Source organism: Anas platyrhynchos, chromosome 5 (genome assembly GCF_047663525.1).
Source record: "Anas platyrhynchos isolate ZD024472 breed Pekin duck chromosome 5, IASCAAS_PekinDuck_T2T, whole genome shotgun sequence".
Classification (NCBI taxonomy): domain Eukaryota; kingdom Metazoa; phylum Chordata; class Aves; order Anseriformes; family Anatidae; genus Anas; species Anas platyrhynchos.
In genome coordinates this window covers 5,142,095-5,160,889 of record NC_092591.1, presented here as the reverse complement: position 1 = coordinate 5,160,889, position 18,795 = coordinate 5,142,095, and the positions used below count along the sequence as shown (strand labels likewise).

General features: G+C 48.7%; 1 protein-coding gene across 3 annotated transcripts in view; it reads left to right on the top strand.

Moving 5' to 3' along the window:
- The first annotated feature begins 5,908 nt into the window (after positions 1-5,908).
- SLC35F4 (solute carrier family 35 member F4) overlaps positions 5,909-18,795 on the top strand; it is a 102,920-nt gene continuing 90,033 nt past the window's right edge. Inside the window, exon 1 of one of the 3 annotated variants that reach the window (XM_013100829.5) lies at positions 5,909-6,278. In XM_013100829.5, the coding sequence (XP_012956283.4) occupies positions 6,176-6,278 (103 nt within the window). In that variant the 5' untranslated portion in view covers positions 5,909-6,175. The remainder of the gene's footprint in view (positions 6,279-18,795) is intronic. The other 2 variants (XM_027458340.3, XM_038180184.2) reach the window with 2 other exon arrangements.

Sequence of the window (18,795 nt, the reverse complement as noted above, 5' to 3'; positions counted from 1 at the left end):
GTCTTTTCTTGGCATCTTGACCCATGGTCCATGATGTAGAACACAGTACCCATGTGCTATGTGCATTTGTACGGAGTCTTGTAACTGAGAGTAATTGAGAATGAGCAGGGGTGACATGGCTGGTCCTTAGGGAGCAAATACCTGTAACAACCAGTTGCAATTTCAGCAGCCTCCCCTCTTCCCCAAAATGCTGGGGGCCACCAAGGTGAGAAACAGCTCTGCAGAAGGGGACCTGGGAGTCCTGGTGGACACCACGTTGAACATTATTCAGCAATGTGTCCTTGCTACAAAGAAGGCTGATGGTATTCTTGGCTGCATTTGGCAAAATATCTCCAGCAGGTCAGGAGAGGTGACCCTTCCCCTCTGGTCAACACTGGTGAGGCTGCACCTGGAGTGCTGGGTCCAGTTCTGGGCCCCCCAGTACAGGAGAGACCTGGGCATGCTGGAGAGAGCCCAACGAAGGGCCTGGAGCTGCTCTGCTGTGAGGAGAGGCTGAGGGAGCTGGGGCTGCTCAGCCTGGAGAGGAGGCGGCTTGGGGATCCCATCAGTGTCCATAAACACCTGATGGGAGGGTGCAAAGAGGAGCCAGGCTCTGTTTTGTGGTGCTCAGTGCCCAGATAAGAGGCACTGGGCACAAACTGGAGCAGGGGAGGTTCTGTCTAACCACCAGGAAGCATTTCTGCCCAGAGGCTGTGGAGTCTCCTCCATGGAGAGCTCCAAACAGCCTGGATGTGGTGTTAGGCACCCTGATCGGGGTGGCCCTGCTGGAGCAGGGGGTAGGACAGATGCCTCCGCAGGTCCCTTCCAGCCTGTGATTCTGCGTGACTCTGAGAGACTCTTCCCTGTTTCCCCTCTCTTTGAAACAAACATCAATATATTGACAGTGTTCCTGCTAAATAAATGTTTCTAGGAAATGATTGAGAGCATGGGCTCCGAGGAGTAACTACCTCCCTTCGATATTTGCAAACAAAAGTAATGACTGCTGTAGAAGCTCTTTCCTTGCTAGCTCTGGTTATAATCATTGTACAGAGCTGGGGGCTTGCATTTTTGTACATCCTGGGGGCATGTGCTACCTCCCTCTGCCTCTTAGTGCCCCAAGTGAGTCAGAGCTGGTCCCCTTCCAGGAGTGAAAGCCACAGCCAAGATCAGGATCAAGAAGGCAGTACTGTTTTCTAGCACACGTTATCACTGTTACAGTGTCTGCACAGACACATCTCACTTACTGGCCTCCTCTTTATTCAAATTTTCTGTTTTGTTCAGTTCTTGTCTTTGCTACTCACTCCCATTTCTCATTCTTGTTCTTCAGCTTTCCTTTTATTTTGCTGGCAGCTTTCTTCTCCATCCTTAATACCATCTTTGCATCTTAGTTTCACAAAGAATTAATTGTTGCTTGTCCTGCTTCCCTTCAATGAAATCAACTGGCATTAAAAAAACTGCCTAGCTCATGGCCAAATCAAAACCTTTTAATATTTGGTGATGTTCTGAAATATTTTGGAACTGGCCCACAAATTTTGTTCCAAGCTGGAAGCTCCCCAGCTTGCAAACAGAGGGGAAAAGCTCTTAAAACCAAGCTGCCAGCTTCAGGCGTATTTACACTAAATGGTTTCATTTTGTCAATGAGTCCTTTCTGACCTTGATGTCAACACCGAGACGAGTCCATTCCTCATCCCTCGTGGGTGTGAGGCTGAGTGAGGAAGAACTGGACAGGCTCCAGTGACTTCCGCGGCCACACCACTTAAGAAAATTAGAGGACAGACTCATGCCACAGACCTTCTGTCCCCTATCTATGGGGCCAGCTCCTTCCCATTTATGCTGGTTTTACACCAGCACAACCTCAGGGACTTGTCGGAGAGGAGCACTGGGCCCATAACTCGCAAAGGAATTTTGTTGTAATGACAGAAGTTACATTTGCCACGACTTTTTAAAGATTTGTGTTAAGCTGCAGTCCAAGCTGAATGGACACGTTCTTGTTAAAAAAAAGCCAACAGGATATTGGAATGAAAATGATTAATTTGGAATGGTCAGCTTGTAATTAATTTTTAATTTAAAAGAGTCATTTTGCTTTAAACATTCCTCAGTGTGTTGCAGTTTTTTTCATTTTTTTTTTTCAGATGTTCACCAGTTCATAGGTGAGCTGTGCTCAGACAGTAACAGGCACGGACAGACCAAGGCTGCCTGTGGTTTTTGTAGCTCACTGCTGATACCAGCTGGGGCCAGAACCTCCTCAAACAGCTGAGGCAGCAGGATTGGTGCTAACCTCTACGTGTGGATGGAGATCACCCCTTTCTCTTGCTTCGGGTGGGCTGGGGAGGTGCGTGGAGATGGAAGAAGTGGGGAAGGAGGAGGGACCTGGCTTGGGAAGCAGGTGGCAATCCCCAAAGCCTGTTTTTGATCTGCTTTAGGCAGATCTCTCCAACTCCAAGCATTTTTGCTGTCTCTCTTGCCCCTTGTCTTTCCCTAAAACCATCGGGATATATTCGACGTGGGGACCTACTAAGCTTTGATCACCGTTGGGTCTTTAGGGTATCCTGCAACATAAGGATATGAAAAGGAAGAGATGATGGTTCTTGTCTCGTGGAGAAAGCAGCAGACCTGATGTGGTCGAAAAGCAGGCAGATAAGGCAAGGTCTGCTTCTTCAGGCTCTGCTCATGTGAGGATACTCACTATTTCATGAGTCTTCACAGTTCCAGCACCATCTCAAGGGATTTGAAAGACAGCTGTGAAATATGCCCACAACCTTGTTCCTTTCTATTTGAGGCTGTCTGGGAAAGCTGTGAGCAGCACAAAAAAAAAAAAAAAAAAGACACTGGGACTGTCTGTCTGCAGACTCAGCAAGATGATCAGGAGACATCTACATTGTTCTCTCACTTGAGATGTTATTTTTGCAAACATATGGCCTGGAGCTAAATATGGTGGGGTTTTGTTTGTTTGAATGTTTGTTTTGTGTTTCTTTGAGAAAACACGGCCAAATTCTGTGGTCATTAATGGTGTAAGCCTTTTTCTTTCTCTAGAGAAGGATTTCTATTTGTACAGAGTGGGGGAAATTCAACCTGCACAACACCAAGCTTCAAGTTAAATTGCTGCTTTTAAGGTTCTTTCTTGGATTTTAGGCACAGAGTGGTAAAAGTACAAATCTTCCTGCAAAATCACTTTGGCATATTTCTGCATCTAGAAACTCTAGACCTGTTAACTTGAAAAGATGAAACAAATAAGTTCCATGTGTCCCTAATCATTTAAGTGCTTTTTTTTTTTTTTTTCTTTTTTTCTTTTTCTTGGTAATAAATGGTAGTTCATACATCTTACTCAGCTGGGCTTCCTCTGCACTCTTTTAACTGTAACTTGAAAAAAGCCTAATTGCAGAAAAAGCAATCTGCTTTATTTTTTCTTAAAAGAAAAATCATCAGCATAGTAGGAATTCAGAAACAATACAAAGCTGCAACTCATTATAAGCTTTCAAAGAGACAGAGGGTACCACTGTGCATCTATTGCATAGAGTGGTGTTGGAAGGCAACCACAGTCAGGAGCAATTTCAAGAATAGCTTTGCTTATATTATCATCTAGTGATGCTTAAACATGCACAGCATGTCCTTGAAAGACTCAGGATAAAAAGAAGAGAGAAGATGAAAAATTAAGCCAGAACTAAGGCATTTGGAAAGAATTTGAAGCTTAGAGTTGTTTCTGGGCATATTAGTTTAACCTTCAAATGAACCAGTCATTTTTTTTCCTTCTCAGCAAACTAACAATTTTAAGTCCCCAAATTTGACTTTGAAGCTGAAATCAATGCTGGTAATGTTCTCATAACACCAACTCCCACTGGAGGTGAAATAGGGAAGGGGGGAGTTTGTGGTTTATTCAGAGATTCCACACACCACACCATGCAAGTGATTTTTGCATGAACTGTGCTTCCTTAACTAGGACAGAGAATTCTAATTTTGCAGAAGGGGTTAGAGCCTTACCAGCTCCATCTGACCCAGCACCTCTCAGAGCCAACTAATACACACGGTCTGGCTCTCAGCCATTTCTGTCCCATGGTCTGTGAAATCCTGGAGAGGTGCAAGCTACACAAAACAATCTAGAGATCAGAACTAAAACAAAAATGTCTGTTTTCAGTAGGTGTAAATTTGCCAAGCAGGAGTCTTGTGCATCTGTTGGACAAATAAGAAAAACAAATCCATAAACTGGAAAGCACTAAAAGTCATTAATCTTCTTTCATATAACTAGCCTAAAAGGGAATGAAGAAGCTGTGAAATGAGCTATGTCTTAAAGTCCTGACTTATAGGTATTTGATTTTCACTGATTTGTAACTGCCCTTAGTATTACCTAGCAGCTCAGCAGGAGACAAGAAATCAAGATCAAAAGACTATTTAATACCTTAAGTGCCTTTATTATATCTTCATTCATACACATGAAAACGTTGATCTTCAAAGCACTGTATGAACACTAACCAGCTAATGACTCCCCATGCAAAGTCACAGCACCGGCTATTTTTAATGCATCTCTTATTTGTTTGTGCTCATGAAAGGCTGTTTCATGCTATCAGCTTATTTAGCCAAGCATGGAAGGGAGAAGAATTAATGTGAAGAGGGGAAGAAGCAATGGATGGGAAATGGCTTGACGAGGTTCCCTGTACACCAGTTAATGGAAATGGACAGAAAAGGAGCTGGTAAAGTATAAAAGCCACAAAACAATGGAAGGGATGGAAACAAAAAAAAAGTGGGCTGATTACTAGATATAAATACATCTTGGAAGAAGAAAGGCTGGCTACTAATGGTCTTTTCAGTCTAGCAGAGAGCAGCATAACAAGGACCAGTAGCAGGAAAAGTCAAGTAATTCGATGCCTGATTTTTACCAATGAAAGAATTAACCTTTGGAATGAGTCACAAAATCAAATGATGGACTTCTCATCTCTCTCTCTCTTTTTTTTTTTTTTTTTCAAATGCGGGAAAAGATTTAGGGGATATCTTATGGATAGACCTTAGTTCGAGCACAACCAGCTTCAGTGGCCTCCTGCTCTTCATGGGCAGAGGGCAGATACCCACTCTCCTCTGAACCTTCCTGGAGCATGGCATAGGACAGCTGCCTCCGAGTGACACACAAAAATAGTCACAGGCTTCTCTGGAAGGACACGGACAACACATGGCAGTGAAAACTTCCCACCCCTCACAGTCCTTTGGGGTCAAATTTGGCCTCTGTTCCCTTCCTGACATCTGCGTGCTGCCCCTGGGGAGGCCGAGCTGATATGGAGCTGTGCTAGGAACACGTGCACGATGCTTTGCGCTCCTGCCTGCCACGTGTAGCTCATGCTGTTGTGTACCACAACACCCAAACACCTGATGGAGACCGACCCATGCTGAGTGCCTGATGGCAGGAGGAAAGGTTGAGACCAGCCTGTGGACAGGGTTCATCCCCCCGCAGTTGGAGACCCACAGGTTCGTGGTCTGCAGCTACCATTTCACGTTGTCTTTCTCAAGGACATTAAGGCTGGGGCTACCACCACATGGGACCACTCTGGAAGATGGAGTAATCCCCTCAACTCTACCCACAGCAGTGTCCCTTGGGTGCCCCATGCTCCCCGAGGTCTGCAGGTGTTTTCTGTCCGAGGTCCTCACAAGCTTTGGGGTGCAGTCTGCAGTGGCTAGCTCTGCTCTGAGGGACCTGCCTCAAGCTCTCCATCCCCAACCCTGGGTCAGAAGCCGCTGTGCTGGGACCACCGCCCCCATTTCGGGAAGGATTTAGGGGCGATGAGAGGAACAAGGTGACACCAGGGAGTCACACAAACCAGACCCCCACCGTGCTGAGCCCCCCTCAGCGCGCTGTCCCCCACACCCCGAGCTGCATCTCTCGAGGATCCCCGGCACTTTTTATGCCCGTGCCCTTAAAAACCCAGCTGCGGCACAGCCTCCCCCGGCCCCAAAGCAGGGCTGAGGCGGAACAGGGCGGGCAGGGCCGGCGGGGAGAGGCCGGGCTGGGCGCTGCGGAGCCCGTCCTGCACCAGGCGGCACCGCCACAAGCTGCGGCGGCCGTGCCCGCGCCGCCTTCCTCCTCCTCCTCCTCTTCTTTCCTCCTCCTTCTCCTCCTCGTCTTTCTCTCTCCTCCTCCTCAGCGCCCTGCTCGGCTCCTCTCGCCTCCTCTCGCCGTCCCGCCCGGCCGCCCCGCCGCGGCTCCCTCCCTCTTATGGATGGGAAGGCAGCACCCAACGGCGTGGCCACCATCGAGGACAGGATCTTACGGATCACGGGCTACTATGGATATTACCCGGGCTACTCCAGCCAGAAAAGTAAGGCTGGCCCTCCCTGCCTCTCCCCTGTGCGTGTGTGTGTCTGTGTGTGTGTCAGGGGGAGCGGCAGAGCCCCCCACAAAATGTCCCCCGCAGCGGGGGCGCCTGGCGGCTCCCTCCCTCCCCCTCCCCGCTGTCCCCTCAGGGGACGCGGCCGAGCCGGGGGCTCTGCGGCCGGTTCCTCCCGGGGCTGGTGGGCAACCAGATATCGGGGTTCGCCCCCTCAGCCCGCTAAGTGCCCCCCCCCAGGAGCTGGGGGAGCCCCTCCGGGCTTTGTGTGTGTGTGTGGCCGGGGGGGGACGAGCCGGGGTTTCGCCTCACAACTTCGCTGCCCGCGGCGCCATCCTGCAGCCAGCGCTCGGGAGGGGTGCGGGGTTCTCCTGCTCTCTGTAGTTTTTCTATTTTTTCCCTTCCTCTTTTGGGTTTTTTATCCACCCCCCTCACACCCAGCAGCCCTGCAAACCCCAGCAGTGAGGTTTGGCTCGCTGAGGGCTCGGCAAAGTTTCAGTGCCTGTGGGGTCCCCCCCCTTTGGCCCTTTCAGCCTAAAAACTCCGAATATCCACCTTCCTCCCCCCAAAATCCCCAAACTAATCGGATTTTTCCAGAAAGGTGGGGACTTAGCGAGAGATTTGTCTTTATGCCATCTTAATGCGAAACGTTTACGGCTTATGCTTTTGGTGTTTTGTGGGTTTTTGTTGTTTTTTTGTCTTTTTTTTTTTTTTTTTTCTGTCTTAAAAGGAGCCGCTGAGATTAAAGCGGGCGGTCCTCGCAGAGATCCGCTATTTTCGCTTTTGAAGTTTTTAATTAGGAACAGCGGGGTACTGGCGGCGGGGAGAGAGCCTACGTGGGTTTCTGTGAGCTGGTGGATGTCCCGGAGCTCTGTGGGGCTGCTTGGCGGTGAAAGTTAGGCTAATGAAAGAAATGGCTCGTTTTTACCACCGAGGAAATGGATGCGTTAGGGTTTCATGGTCTGAGAGTTGCTGGGCAGTTTGCAGAAGCCAAACGGCTAAAAAAACTGGAAAACAGAAGGGAAATGCAGGCAAGGGAGAGAAAGGAGGAAAAAAAAAGATAGAAAATGAGCCAGGTGAGGTAAGCACCGAGGAGCAGGCTTTCCTCTGCGAATTAACCCCCCCTTGGGATCCGGGCAGGGAGCTGCTTTCCAGAACAGTGCAGCGCTCTCCGGCACGGCTACGAGGAGCCCAAACGAGGTAAAGAAGCTGCTTGGCTCAGACAAGCGTGTCCGAGGGCTGGTTGTGGAAGAGGGAAGAAAGCCGTGTGTCTGAAAAATAACCCAACGTTCCTTTGTGTAAGGGCCAGGTGGAAAAGCAAGCGGTCGAGCCCCGAGGTGTTGCTCAGCTGGTTGGTGGCGTGCTGGCAGCACGGCAGGCGTGGGGATCCTTCGGCGAGGTCAGGCGGTCTGGCTGCAGGCAGAGAAGTTGGGAAGGAGCTGAGAGCAATCCGCAGGAATGGATGCGGGGCTGTCCAGTGCCTGTTTGAAGGCTGAGCCAGGTGGGACCGGTGTCCTGCAGCGGCTCCAGGGGAGCTCTCTAGCGTGATTTACCCGTGAAAGATGAGGGAACCAGCCTCATACTTTGTCATGAGTTTGCTTCGGTGGCAGAATGCAATTTTTCAGTCTGCAGCAGCACTCCCACTCTCGATCCCAATGCAGACCTGATTTCAGCGTTGGCAGAGTAACTGGCTCTGCATGGGGGCAGCGGGGGGGACTGCCCAGGCACAGACAAGCTTTCTTGGTCCAGGAGCGGGTTCTGCAGATGCTACAAATTGCATCTGCTGGAAATTAGATAAAGCATGCCTGGAGAGGTGAAAGCTCACTGAAGTGCTGACTCCTGAGATTTTATAGCACATCTCGTAGCCTTTTGTACCATTGTGGAAGACTGGATGCAGACAGGGATGCCTGTGTGTTGGGGGGGAGATCGGTATCTCAGGTCTTGCTCTTTTGAGGGAAAAAAAAAGGCAAATTTGTGGTCATCATCCTTAAAGAGAAAAACTGGAAGTGTGAAATGTGCTAAGGTAAATGAAAATTATGTGTTCCTTCTAAACCATGAACAGTTTTTAAAGCAGTCTCATAAGTTTTGGAGCCATTATCGTATTTTTTCTGGAGTGCTTGCAGTTGGTAAATGACTAACTTATCCTCACGTTTGGTTGGGTCTAATGTCTTACTAACGTATCCTCATGGCTGTGTTTTGTTGGGTCTAAGGTCTTAAGATTTTCACAAAGATGCTCTACCCTATCTGGGGAAAAAACAGGCATCTTTCAGGCATCATGAGCCTCTTGGCACTGAAGCAGTGAGGGTCACTAGGCACTGCTGTAGGTCCTGGCTCAGAGGTTTTACTCTGATCCTGTGTCTAGGCTGAAGTAGAGCCTTCAGGGGGTGTTGCTTCAAAGTCCTTTGGAGAGTTCTTCTCTCAGCCAGCTCTGTACAGCTGCAGCTCTGTCAAAATGTAAACACTCACGTGGGAAGTCTGCACAGCTGTGCACGTACCTGAGAGCTGCTGACCTGCCACGTGCCCAGACCTTTAGCAAGTGGCATCAGTCTCTGCCACTCTCACTTGCTCCTGTCCAGGTCTGAAAGGGAAGAGGGCAGCTGAGGATGAGCTGTTGGCCCCAGGGTGGATTTACTCTGTCTACTTTGCTGCTATCCCCCAGGTCTCATCAGGGAGCTGGCCAGGCAGCAGATGGGGATGTTGGTTGGATGATGATGTCCTGCAGCTGCTCCCCACCTTTGCTGAGGCTCCTTTTTGTCCCCAGCCTGCTGTGTCCAGCTAGGGACAGGGAGAGAAGGTGAAGGCTGGGGCTGGGCAGCTGCTGGGAGTTCTGGAAAATGTCACACACACTAAAAAAAAATCAGGGCTCAATGAATTGTGCTGGTGATTTACATCCCTCCTTTAGTGGATTGGCATGTACGTCTTGGTTCAACAGGAGAATGAGCCCAGGGTTCTGTGTGAAGGTGAAGGACTGCTCACAAATGGCCCAGAAATGCAATGCCAAAGGTCTGTAGTGTCCAACAGCTGCCTTTACAAAGAACTGGAGTATTTTCTAGAGACTTTTGCTTCTGTATTTGTGTGCACTAACCTACTTCAGCCTTGGGCTTGTGCATGTGATGATGATTCTTTTGTTAATTTTGTCAGGCACTTTCATCATTTTATTTATCCTTAAAAGCTGTTAGAGAAGGAAAACGGCTTCTTATTTCTCTGTAAGCCATCTCATTAAACAGAAGCATGGATTTTGCTCTGGTATTTGCATCCACGTATATTGCAAAAAAAAACCCGTACCCTACATAGTAAGACATGAGTGTTGGAGCAAGAGGTGATGTTTTGTGGTTTTTGTTTCCCCCGCCGACTTGTTTCAGAGATGAAAAGGGCCCTTCCTGATCCCAGTTACCTTCTGTCTTTGGATGCATGGCTTGGTCCTTCAGTTCTTACGTGTATAATGTACAGAGTGTGTCTGAAGTCTCTGGCTCCTGTAGGAAAGAAGATTTTATGGAATAACTTTGAGGAAACCCCGTGACATCTTGCCTCTCTTCCAGTGAGTTTCCTGAAAATTACTCCACATTTCCCAGGGCATCAAGGTCAGCTCTGCGCTGGTGCAGAACAGAGGCTCCAGTCTCTCTGTGCCATCCCTTGGGCTAAAGCTGCCCCAGCCAAAGTTTCCCTCTAATCTCCATCAGCTTCACCAAGTCCACCTCCAAGTCCAGCTGTTGCTGCCTGCCTGATGTCTTTCCTGGTGGAGCTCTTCTCACCATCCACAAAGTTTTGTGTCCTGTCCTGGCTGCCAGCACTGCAGAGCTGTTGATTTGCAGCCCCATTTTCTCTGGCCCAAACGCAGGTGGCCTAACGGTGCTGAGGGTTCAGTGCCTGTGCTTGCTCCCCTAGCTCTTCATGTGAGCCATCACCTCATTGTGCTGTGCTTGGAGAGCCCGCATTAACACACAAAGCTTATTTCCTTCCATCTGTCTCTTCTCCTTTGGATCTGGAGGGTTTGATTCCCACCCCAGGATGCCCTCAACACCAGCCTCCAGCAGGCACTTAGGTTGAAACCAGGTTTGTACGTTCCCCCACGCTGCTCCAAGCCCACTTTCTTCTCTCCTCCCACCTGCCTCGATCCAGGGCAAGGTGCTGGCAGCAGGACTGGGGTCTTGTGCCCTAACACAAGCACAGTTGCTGTAGAGAATAAGCTTTGTGTTTTCTTACTCCGCTGGAGCAGCTCGAGCGAGGTTTTGTGGTTTAATTTGATGAGTTGAGCCTCAAGTCAGCAGTGAACTTAAGTGGCTGCTTAAGTGTGAACTTGCACTAAGCCACTGGGCTTTGACAAAGTGTTTAAAGCGAAATCCGTGCTTAATTGCTTGGCTTAATAACACTGGGATTACAGGCACAACGAGCCAGCATCAGAGGCTTGACAACTCTGCTTTCCTGCTCCCCGAACAGAGCAAAAGGCCGGGGAGGGGAAATCTACCTCCAGAACACGGGAGGGAATTTTCTTCTGGCTGTTCGAGCAGCTGTGCCAGCAGCTCTGCTGCAGTACGGATCACATGGCAAAGTGAGATCTCTCTGCACGCTGAGCACCGTGCCCTCCTGGCGGCTCGTCCCTTCCAGCGAGGGGAACCGAGGGGGAACCAAGGCAAGTGTGAGTAACAGAAGTCTCTGGGCTATTTCAGCCCGTACCAGTTGTGGCAGCTGCCCCTGGGTTTGCATCCCAAGTCCTTAAAACCCACGCCTAGCTGGAAAAAGCTTCATTTCAGAGCCGTTCCCTTTCATGCTGGGCAGGGATTTCCCATGTGAGATTTATTCCCAGCTCTTCTTTGAGGGAGGACGTGCTGCAGAGGGGGTTGGATTGCAAACTCCAGATTTAACTCTTTTCTTTTAGTTTTCTCCCCCCTGCCAGCGTTGAGGGCACAAAGCAGAGGTCACAGCAGAGGATGCTCTCCTGGTGTAGTTGCTTCCTCCTCGCAGAGTCGTCTGTCCAGGCAAAACTATGGCTGTGTATCACCACCAGTAGCAATAAGCCATAAAATAATTTATTTCAGCAGAAATCATGTTGTAAATACTCCTTTGCCCACTAACTTTGGCAGGATCAAGTACGTATCCGTTATTGGAGGAGGGCCAGGCTTTGTGTGGATTTCTGTTTGCAAAGGGCTGTGTGGCGTCTCCCCTGCCCTCAAGGGACTCGAGGATGAGGAGTTCCCTTAGCTGGAAGGAGAGGAAACTGTGAACAACTGTGGGTAAGAAGGCTGAATTTGAGCTGGGAAGGACACCGAGGTGACCAGAGCCATGGGAACACGTACCTGCAGGAGGGGACAGGCACAGCTTGGCTCGTTTGGGGGAGCCAAGATGGGGACGTGGCTGCTGCTGCAAATACATCTTGGGAAGATGACCAGGGAAAGGTAGGAGGGAAGAGTTATTGGAGCTGGAACAGCTTGCTGGCACACGTACAAACGGGTCTGGACAGCCCACGAATAAATTAAGGCTGGAAATTAGCAGAAGGCTGGGATTGATGGCCAAAAAGTCTCTCCCAGTCTTCTGCACCTAAATAAGAATTATTTCCCAAGCGTTAAAGATTTCTCATAAATAAGTTTGCCAGGATTTTGAGAAAAAAAAACAACTTGTGTTTGGCAGGGGAAGTTGAGACAGTAAAGTGGGGGAGAGGGATGTTAATTTGCTGGAGATGGCACAGAACAAGACAACGTTTGATGGAGGGATCTCTTCCTCTACTGGTGACTGCACAGCAGCTCTGGTGCTGAACCTGGCCTGGTGCTGAGGCTGGGTAGAGGTGATTTCAGTACCTGGACAGGTTTTTGTGTGCTCTCTGTCTGTTTTTCTGTCCCTCTGCCCTCCTGGGCTCGCCAAGCTTGGCCGCTTAGGCAGACAAGCACAGCTCTGGCCTTGGTGAAATGTTGTACAAATAATATTACAAATAGTTCTGGGCGAGCTTTTGTCTTAATCCTGCTGACACACCTTTGCTATTAGGTGTTTTAGGACGTTTGCAATCATTTCTTCTGCACGTTTGGAAATTGATGGGCTTTTGTTCAACTCCCTGCGTGGCCGTTCACCCGTGAAAGTGAATTCGTGGTTGAACATCGGGTGGCCGGCGTTTTTTTCACACAGACCTGCTGCTGGGTGATCGCTGGGATGAATAATGAAAATGCCTGCCAAAAAATCACCGCATCTCTGTGGCAAATGTGCAAACAGAGCGTGGGGGGCAAGAAGCGAAGTGCTTAACCGGCTGGTTAAATTATTCACCAGAGGTAAGTGGGCCAGCTCTGCTTTGTGAGAGTCAGCTGTTGTTTTTTTTCTTGTGGTGAGGTGAAGAAGGACTCCCTGGTGGCCAACGTTTTGGGCCGGCCACAGCACGAAGATGAGATCTGCAGCGTCGTGCCTTGCTGACAGCCAGGGTATGGCTTGCACGGCGACGACAGAGTCACTGCGAGCGTCCTCGGAGCTGTGAGTGACAGCGGTGAATTTATTCAGAGGCATGCAGCGTGTGTTCAGGGCTCCCAGTATGCCTGCCCTGCAAAGAAAGCCTTTCTGTTACTGCTCTAAAAACATTGATTCTTCCTAGACTTCACCTGCAAATACTGCTGATAAAACAGACTTGTCCTTTCCTGCTTTGGGCTGGCTGGCCTGGGTGAGGTGTAGTGTAGTGAGGCAGTGAGAGATGTCCCTGCTGCCCTTCTGTGGAGGCCGGGGGGAACTGCTTTGCTCCTCCTCTGGTTCATTTAGGAGCTAAGGCGAAGGAGCAAGATTAATTTTTAGGGTGGAAGGTGCTTTTTCTTGCTGCTTCTGGTGGTTCCAAAGCTCTTCCATCTTCTGGTGGTTCCAAAGCTCTTCCATCTCACAGGTGTCCAGTCTGTTCTGTCTGGTGCAGAAAGAGCTCCCAAGCCTGCTTTGAGTCTCCTTCAGTTTCCAGCTTCCCTTTTTGGACAGGAAGAGGAGCAGCAAGCACCATTTGTGGGTAAATGGGACTCCGCCAACCCACTTCTGGACCAGCCATCACCCCGGCAGTGATCTCTCCATCCAGAACAAGAAGGAAATTGTAGCTCGAGGCCAACTTGATGACAGCTCCACGTTTTCTTCTGTTCTCTCCTGTTCCAAGCACTCAGTGCTTGCGTTACAACTAAATTCACGACTGGGCAGTGGCACCGAGGCAGCACTGCTCGAGCAGTTGCCTGCTGAAGCAAGATACAGTGCGGCTCTCTCTCATCCTACAGAGACAAAGCCTTCCAGGGGACGTTTTTGCTAAGGGCTAACACACACCTTTATTATTAATGGCTTAGTCGGAGGTGCTGCACACCTCGCTGAGAAACAGTTCCCTACTGGGGGCTGATTTTTTTTTTTTTTTGGTGACTGACAGGGACACGAATCTGCAGGCCTGTTACAGCTGATGGGCTCTGTGCCCCTGGATGGCTGAGGACGGGTCTGAAAGCACGTGCTGCCGTGCCTGGGTAAGATAAGCAAAAAGCAGGGCTGGAACACATGTTCTCTGTCGGAGCGCTCGGAGACTGAGAAATTATTGCAGTGCCAGTGATTTATGTTCAACATCTCCAAATAAAACAGCATCTCCTAGTGCAGTTGTTACGACCCTTCTATGTGTCTAAAATCTTGGAGTTTTTTTTTTTTTTTTTCTTAAACCAAGCTCGCCACGTGGAATTTGCAGCCCGGGAGCTGTGTGGGTGCAGGTTGGGGTTTTCCTTTGCGGCGCCAGAAATAACCTGTTGTGCGGTGCTTTGCAGGGGCCACGCTTTGTAGCAGCTCGTGTGCAAGTGGGATGCTTCCCAGCGCCCTGCCAGAGGAAATTTGTCAGCGCTGACAGCGTGGATGGTAGGAAGGTGAACTCTTTGTGGTGTTCCCATACTGTGGCTTGCACCTGAAACTACCTGAGGAGGAGTGGGTCTGCGTATGAGAACACTCTCAGTCAGTTCTCAGCGAGGCTGATAACGCAGGGAGTAGGTGGGAAACGATTGAGCTCAGTGTGTACCAGGAAGGTGGAAGAGGAGAACACATCTGGTGAAGTTTCCTGGTTTTCTATCATTTATTACGTCTTTTCAGGGCAGAATGTGATGGGAAAAGGTAAAAGAAAAAAGTGGGGAGTTAGATAGGAAGAAAACCTTAAACATTTTGAGAATATTTCTGAGGAAAGAGTTCAGACTGGAGGAGTGCCACTGAAGAAGTGCTGTTCACAAAGGCGATGAGGGTCCCCTCCGAGGGCTGTCAGCTCTCAGGTGCAAGCAAAACCAGCTCAGGGACTGCTCACTTGGGTTTTCCCGTGCAGCCTGTTTGTTGCCACGCATTCAGTACTGGAAAGGAGGTTAATTTGATGAAATCAGGACAGCTTCATTTCTAGGTAGGGTCTGCACAGCGCCTTTGTGCACATCTGCTTTGAAGTGAGTTCAGAGCAACCCTTCTGAGTGTCCCTGTGAAGACAGCAGCCTCAGCCACGGGCCTGGAGAAGTCTGCTGGAGGAAAAGGAGTCCGTGAGTGGGCAAGAGGGCTTGCTTAACCCTGCATCTTCTCACCGTGCACGGATGCAGCAGTGGCTGTGCTGAGGGCCACAGTTTCCAAGGCAGGCACCTGGAAATATCACTGCTAGGAGCGTGTGCGTGTGCTTTAACTGCCGTGCCCTCCAGTTCTGTAGGTGCAGCTTTTAGAGTCATTTCTTTGCAAACGCGCCCCTTGCTTATTGTTGTTGTAAAATATTTATACAGTGTAGTGAAGTTTCACTGCGCTTTGTGGGACTGGGACGTTCCTTGTAGCTTAAGGATGCAAGCAGAATGGCAAGCACAGGTCGCAGATTTCTCCTGCGTAGAGGAACGGAGAGTAGAAGAAATCCATCAGCACCACGCTGCACGTCGCTACAGGTCTGGCTTTTGGTCTCTTGCTTGAGCTGGGGTCTCAGATTTGCCACGTGAATAATAGTAAGGGGCAGACACAGTTGTCTGGGTTTGGATTTACTTTAATGCCAGAGCTGTTCCAAAATAGGGGCTGTTGATGCCTGAGTTTGCTCTTGGTTTAGTTGTAGACAAAAGAGTGGTTGTGTTTTGTTTTTTAAAGTGTTTTCAGGTGAGTGCAGCTCTGGAGAACAGCATCAGGATCCTGATCGTTTCCTGTGCTTCTGTTTTTCCTGGGTTGAAGCAGTCCTAATGCTGTCACCTGGCAAGATCACATGAGAGCAGGAAAACCCTCTGGTGGTTTAATGACAGCCCTTGGTCTCTCCCCGCGGCTGGTGAGGCTGAGAAAACCAACTCATTCCGTTTTGTCCCTGTTCCCCTCTGCAGGAGGTGGACAGGCACTGCAGTTCAGAGCAGGCTGGGGTTGTCTGAATAACCAAACACCCTTCATGCAGGTGAGGAGGAGATTCACAGCCCTTCATTTGCAGGTTATGGTCATTATCTCCTGCTGCATTTGGGTGTTTGGAAGCAGGGCTTTCTGGAAGCCAGAGGGACAAACGCAGGGGAGGTTGAAGTGAGTGTGTAGATGCTGCTCTGCTGCTGCATTCACACTTTCTCCTTGTATTTCAGTGGTTTAAGCCCTTCTCCTTGGTCCTGCCATTCCCTTTTCATGCTGTCAGCCTCCTGTCTCTGCGGCAGCAGGCTGGGCTGGTCGAAGGGAAGATCTAAAAGGAAACACACTCGGTGCCTTTGATGTGCGCAGCCTTTTTTATAGGCTATGAACAAAAAATTGCCTGTGTATTCCCAAACTGGAGGATACGTGATCGCTGCTCCCAGCCTCCCTCTGAGAGCAGGCTTTGACATCACTCATACTCTATAATTTATGGTATTTTCGTGGCAGGCTGTTAAGGTCTGGAAGAGAGCAAAAGGGATGATTTTAAAGCGGAGAGAATAGCCCCGTGCCTTGTGGTCGGTCCGTGAGAGAGCAGGGCCCTGCTCTTCGAGGTTGCTGCTGGTTCTCTTTTGATCACAGAAGCACTTTTTCGAAATGCTGGTGTTTTGCCTAATGTAAGCACTTGCTCCTTGTCAAACACATCCGCGTGTGCCCTGTTAGGACTTTGCACCTCGCTCCTGGGGTGTTTTAAAAGCAGATTACAGAACGTCTTGTAACTCGTCATCTGTGGAGCTCTTTAACCGGGTTTCTTAAGGAAACAAGGCTTATGTGAGCATGATGTCTTTGTCCCTGCCCCCTCTCTCTTGATAACTTCTAAATCTATTGAGCAAACTTAACGGGAGCTGGGGAGCATGAAAGGCAAAGGTGCCCTGATGGCCCTTGTGAAAATGGGTGGTGAGCTAGAAGAAGGGAGGCCTCGTGGTTCTCCCACAGTGGGAAAGCTGTAGAATCACCTCACTCCTGAAGAAGTGTACAGCTTAAAATTTTGTGGGTCTCATCGGTGGTGCGTTCAATTCACATTCAGCTTCAGGCAGAGGTCAGCAGGAGATGTGCAAAGAAGCATGTGATGCAGTTTCCTGGTACGTTTCCATCCTTCATTGATCTGTGCCTTCGGAGTTTTTCAGTGCCTGTGTATTTTAGTACCCTCTGATGGGTATTTCTTCCACGAATTCATCTAATTACTTTTTAGACACCAAAGAATCCAGCCAGAAGACACAAAGCTGTAGGGAAGCGACTTTGTTTTGCTTCTGCTCTCTGCTGCTGCTCGTTCTTTGGATGAGGTTCTTCAGCTGGTGGGTGAGGGTGGCTCTGATGAAGTCTTAGAGCCAGGTCTTTCCCTTCCCCTAAATATCTCTGAAGACAGATAAAAGGAAAAACGAAGCATGGGGCTGTTAGGGGTGATAAGCATCCTATGAAGCTAACACATTGTGTATTCTGTAATTCCACCCAACACACGGATAAGGTGCTGACCTGGGAGGAGAAACCTGCAGTCTTCTGTTTGCCTGCTTCTCCGGGCTGTACAGGGATGCCAGGAGTCTCGTAGGATAGACCTCCCTGTGTTTGGGTCTTGGAGATGATGCAGTAAAAACAACAAAATGTTTCTACAGGACAGTTTCATATTTTTTCCCCCCTGAAATTCAGTGAATAAAACTGATTTCCAGTGCCACGCTATTGGTAAGACCCGTAGAGCATCCCAGATGATGATTGTGAACCCTTTGCAGTTTTAAAAAATGGAAAGAATGTAGTTATTTTATTAAGGCTACAGAAAATGTTATAAAATATTCATAATGATCATCTCTTCTTATTTGAAATAATAAATCCAAGGTTAATTTCGTACTTGCAGAGAACCAGTGGCTGACTATTAGCCCTCTATTTCTCTCCTGGTGTAATGTAGAAATAATGCTTAATATTTTATCTACTTTGCAGGGCTGTTATTAGGCTCACAAATATGTCATGCTGCCTTGGGAACGAAAAGTAGGCTTCCACCCTCTCCTGCAGGTTAGGGAAGAAGAGGGCTCCGCAGTCATTTTCAGATGTTTTGGCTCCTTAGGAGCAAAGAAAACATTTCTGCACAAAAGGAGTCCCCAAAAGCATGAAGTTTCTCTGTTCTTGGAGTGAATCTAGTACTGCTTGTCACCCTTAGCTTTAAGGAAGTGCTGAAGAAATGCCACCAGTGCTGTTTAGTTAAAGGCCAAGTTCCTAGAAATTATTTTTGTTGCCCATGCTGTGCAAGGGGTCAAGTTGCCAGTTAACGCCCTGCCTGACCTGTGCTGGAAATTAGAATTTGACATCGTGGTGACTGCACCGAACAAGGAGAAATGCCTTGGGGGTTTATAAATAGGATGTAAATCAACTTTCCTTTGGTTGCATGTTATTATTCTGCTGGATGTTTATTTCCCAGAGAAATGAACACTGGTTTTAATATCGCCGTGTAGCGACAACATGAAGCCTTTTTAGTTGCTGCTGCACAAAGTATTGTAAAGTCTGACATCCCTTTGAAGAGCTGCTCTTAGCCAATGCTGCTATTTTTATTTTTGAGTTGTTCTCTGCTAGAATATATATTTTTTTTTTGTCCTCACATGCCCCAAATTTTCGAACCACTTTCAGATCAGCTTACAACAAATCAATTGAGCTCTTGCTCCTCATGTTTTTTCCCCACTCTTATTAACTTTTGCTGGGCTCTGCCTTCGAAAATCTAGTTGAAGGATAGCTTTTGTTTTTTTTGGCTTCCCCTTGAACTCTCAACGTAGCCTTTAGAGAAATATCTGCCAGAAGCACTGACCTACAAAATCTATTAGGCTCTCCCCACTGGAGTGAAGCTCATTTATGTAATGCTGCTGGATTAGATGACTCGGCTCTGCTTCATAGGTAAAATACGGAGGTCCTGCTTTCATAAGCATAAGCACAAAGAAGTGTCTGATAATGAGATCATGTTTGCAAATCAATGGCAGGTGACTTACGGAGTTATCTCCTGTTTTTTACCTTGCAGGTTTGGAGAGATTCCTTGAGGGCAGGGACCTTTGGAGCAGGTTTACCACCCAGGTGCTGTGAGCTGGGTTCTCTGGGTTGGCTCTTGACCTCCAGGAGCACGTAGAGAACTCCAGGCTGAGAGCCCTGATAGGAGGGCACTGAGGGAAAGAGGTGCTGGAAGTCACTGCTG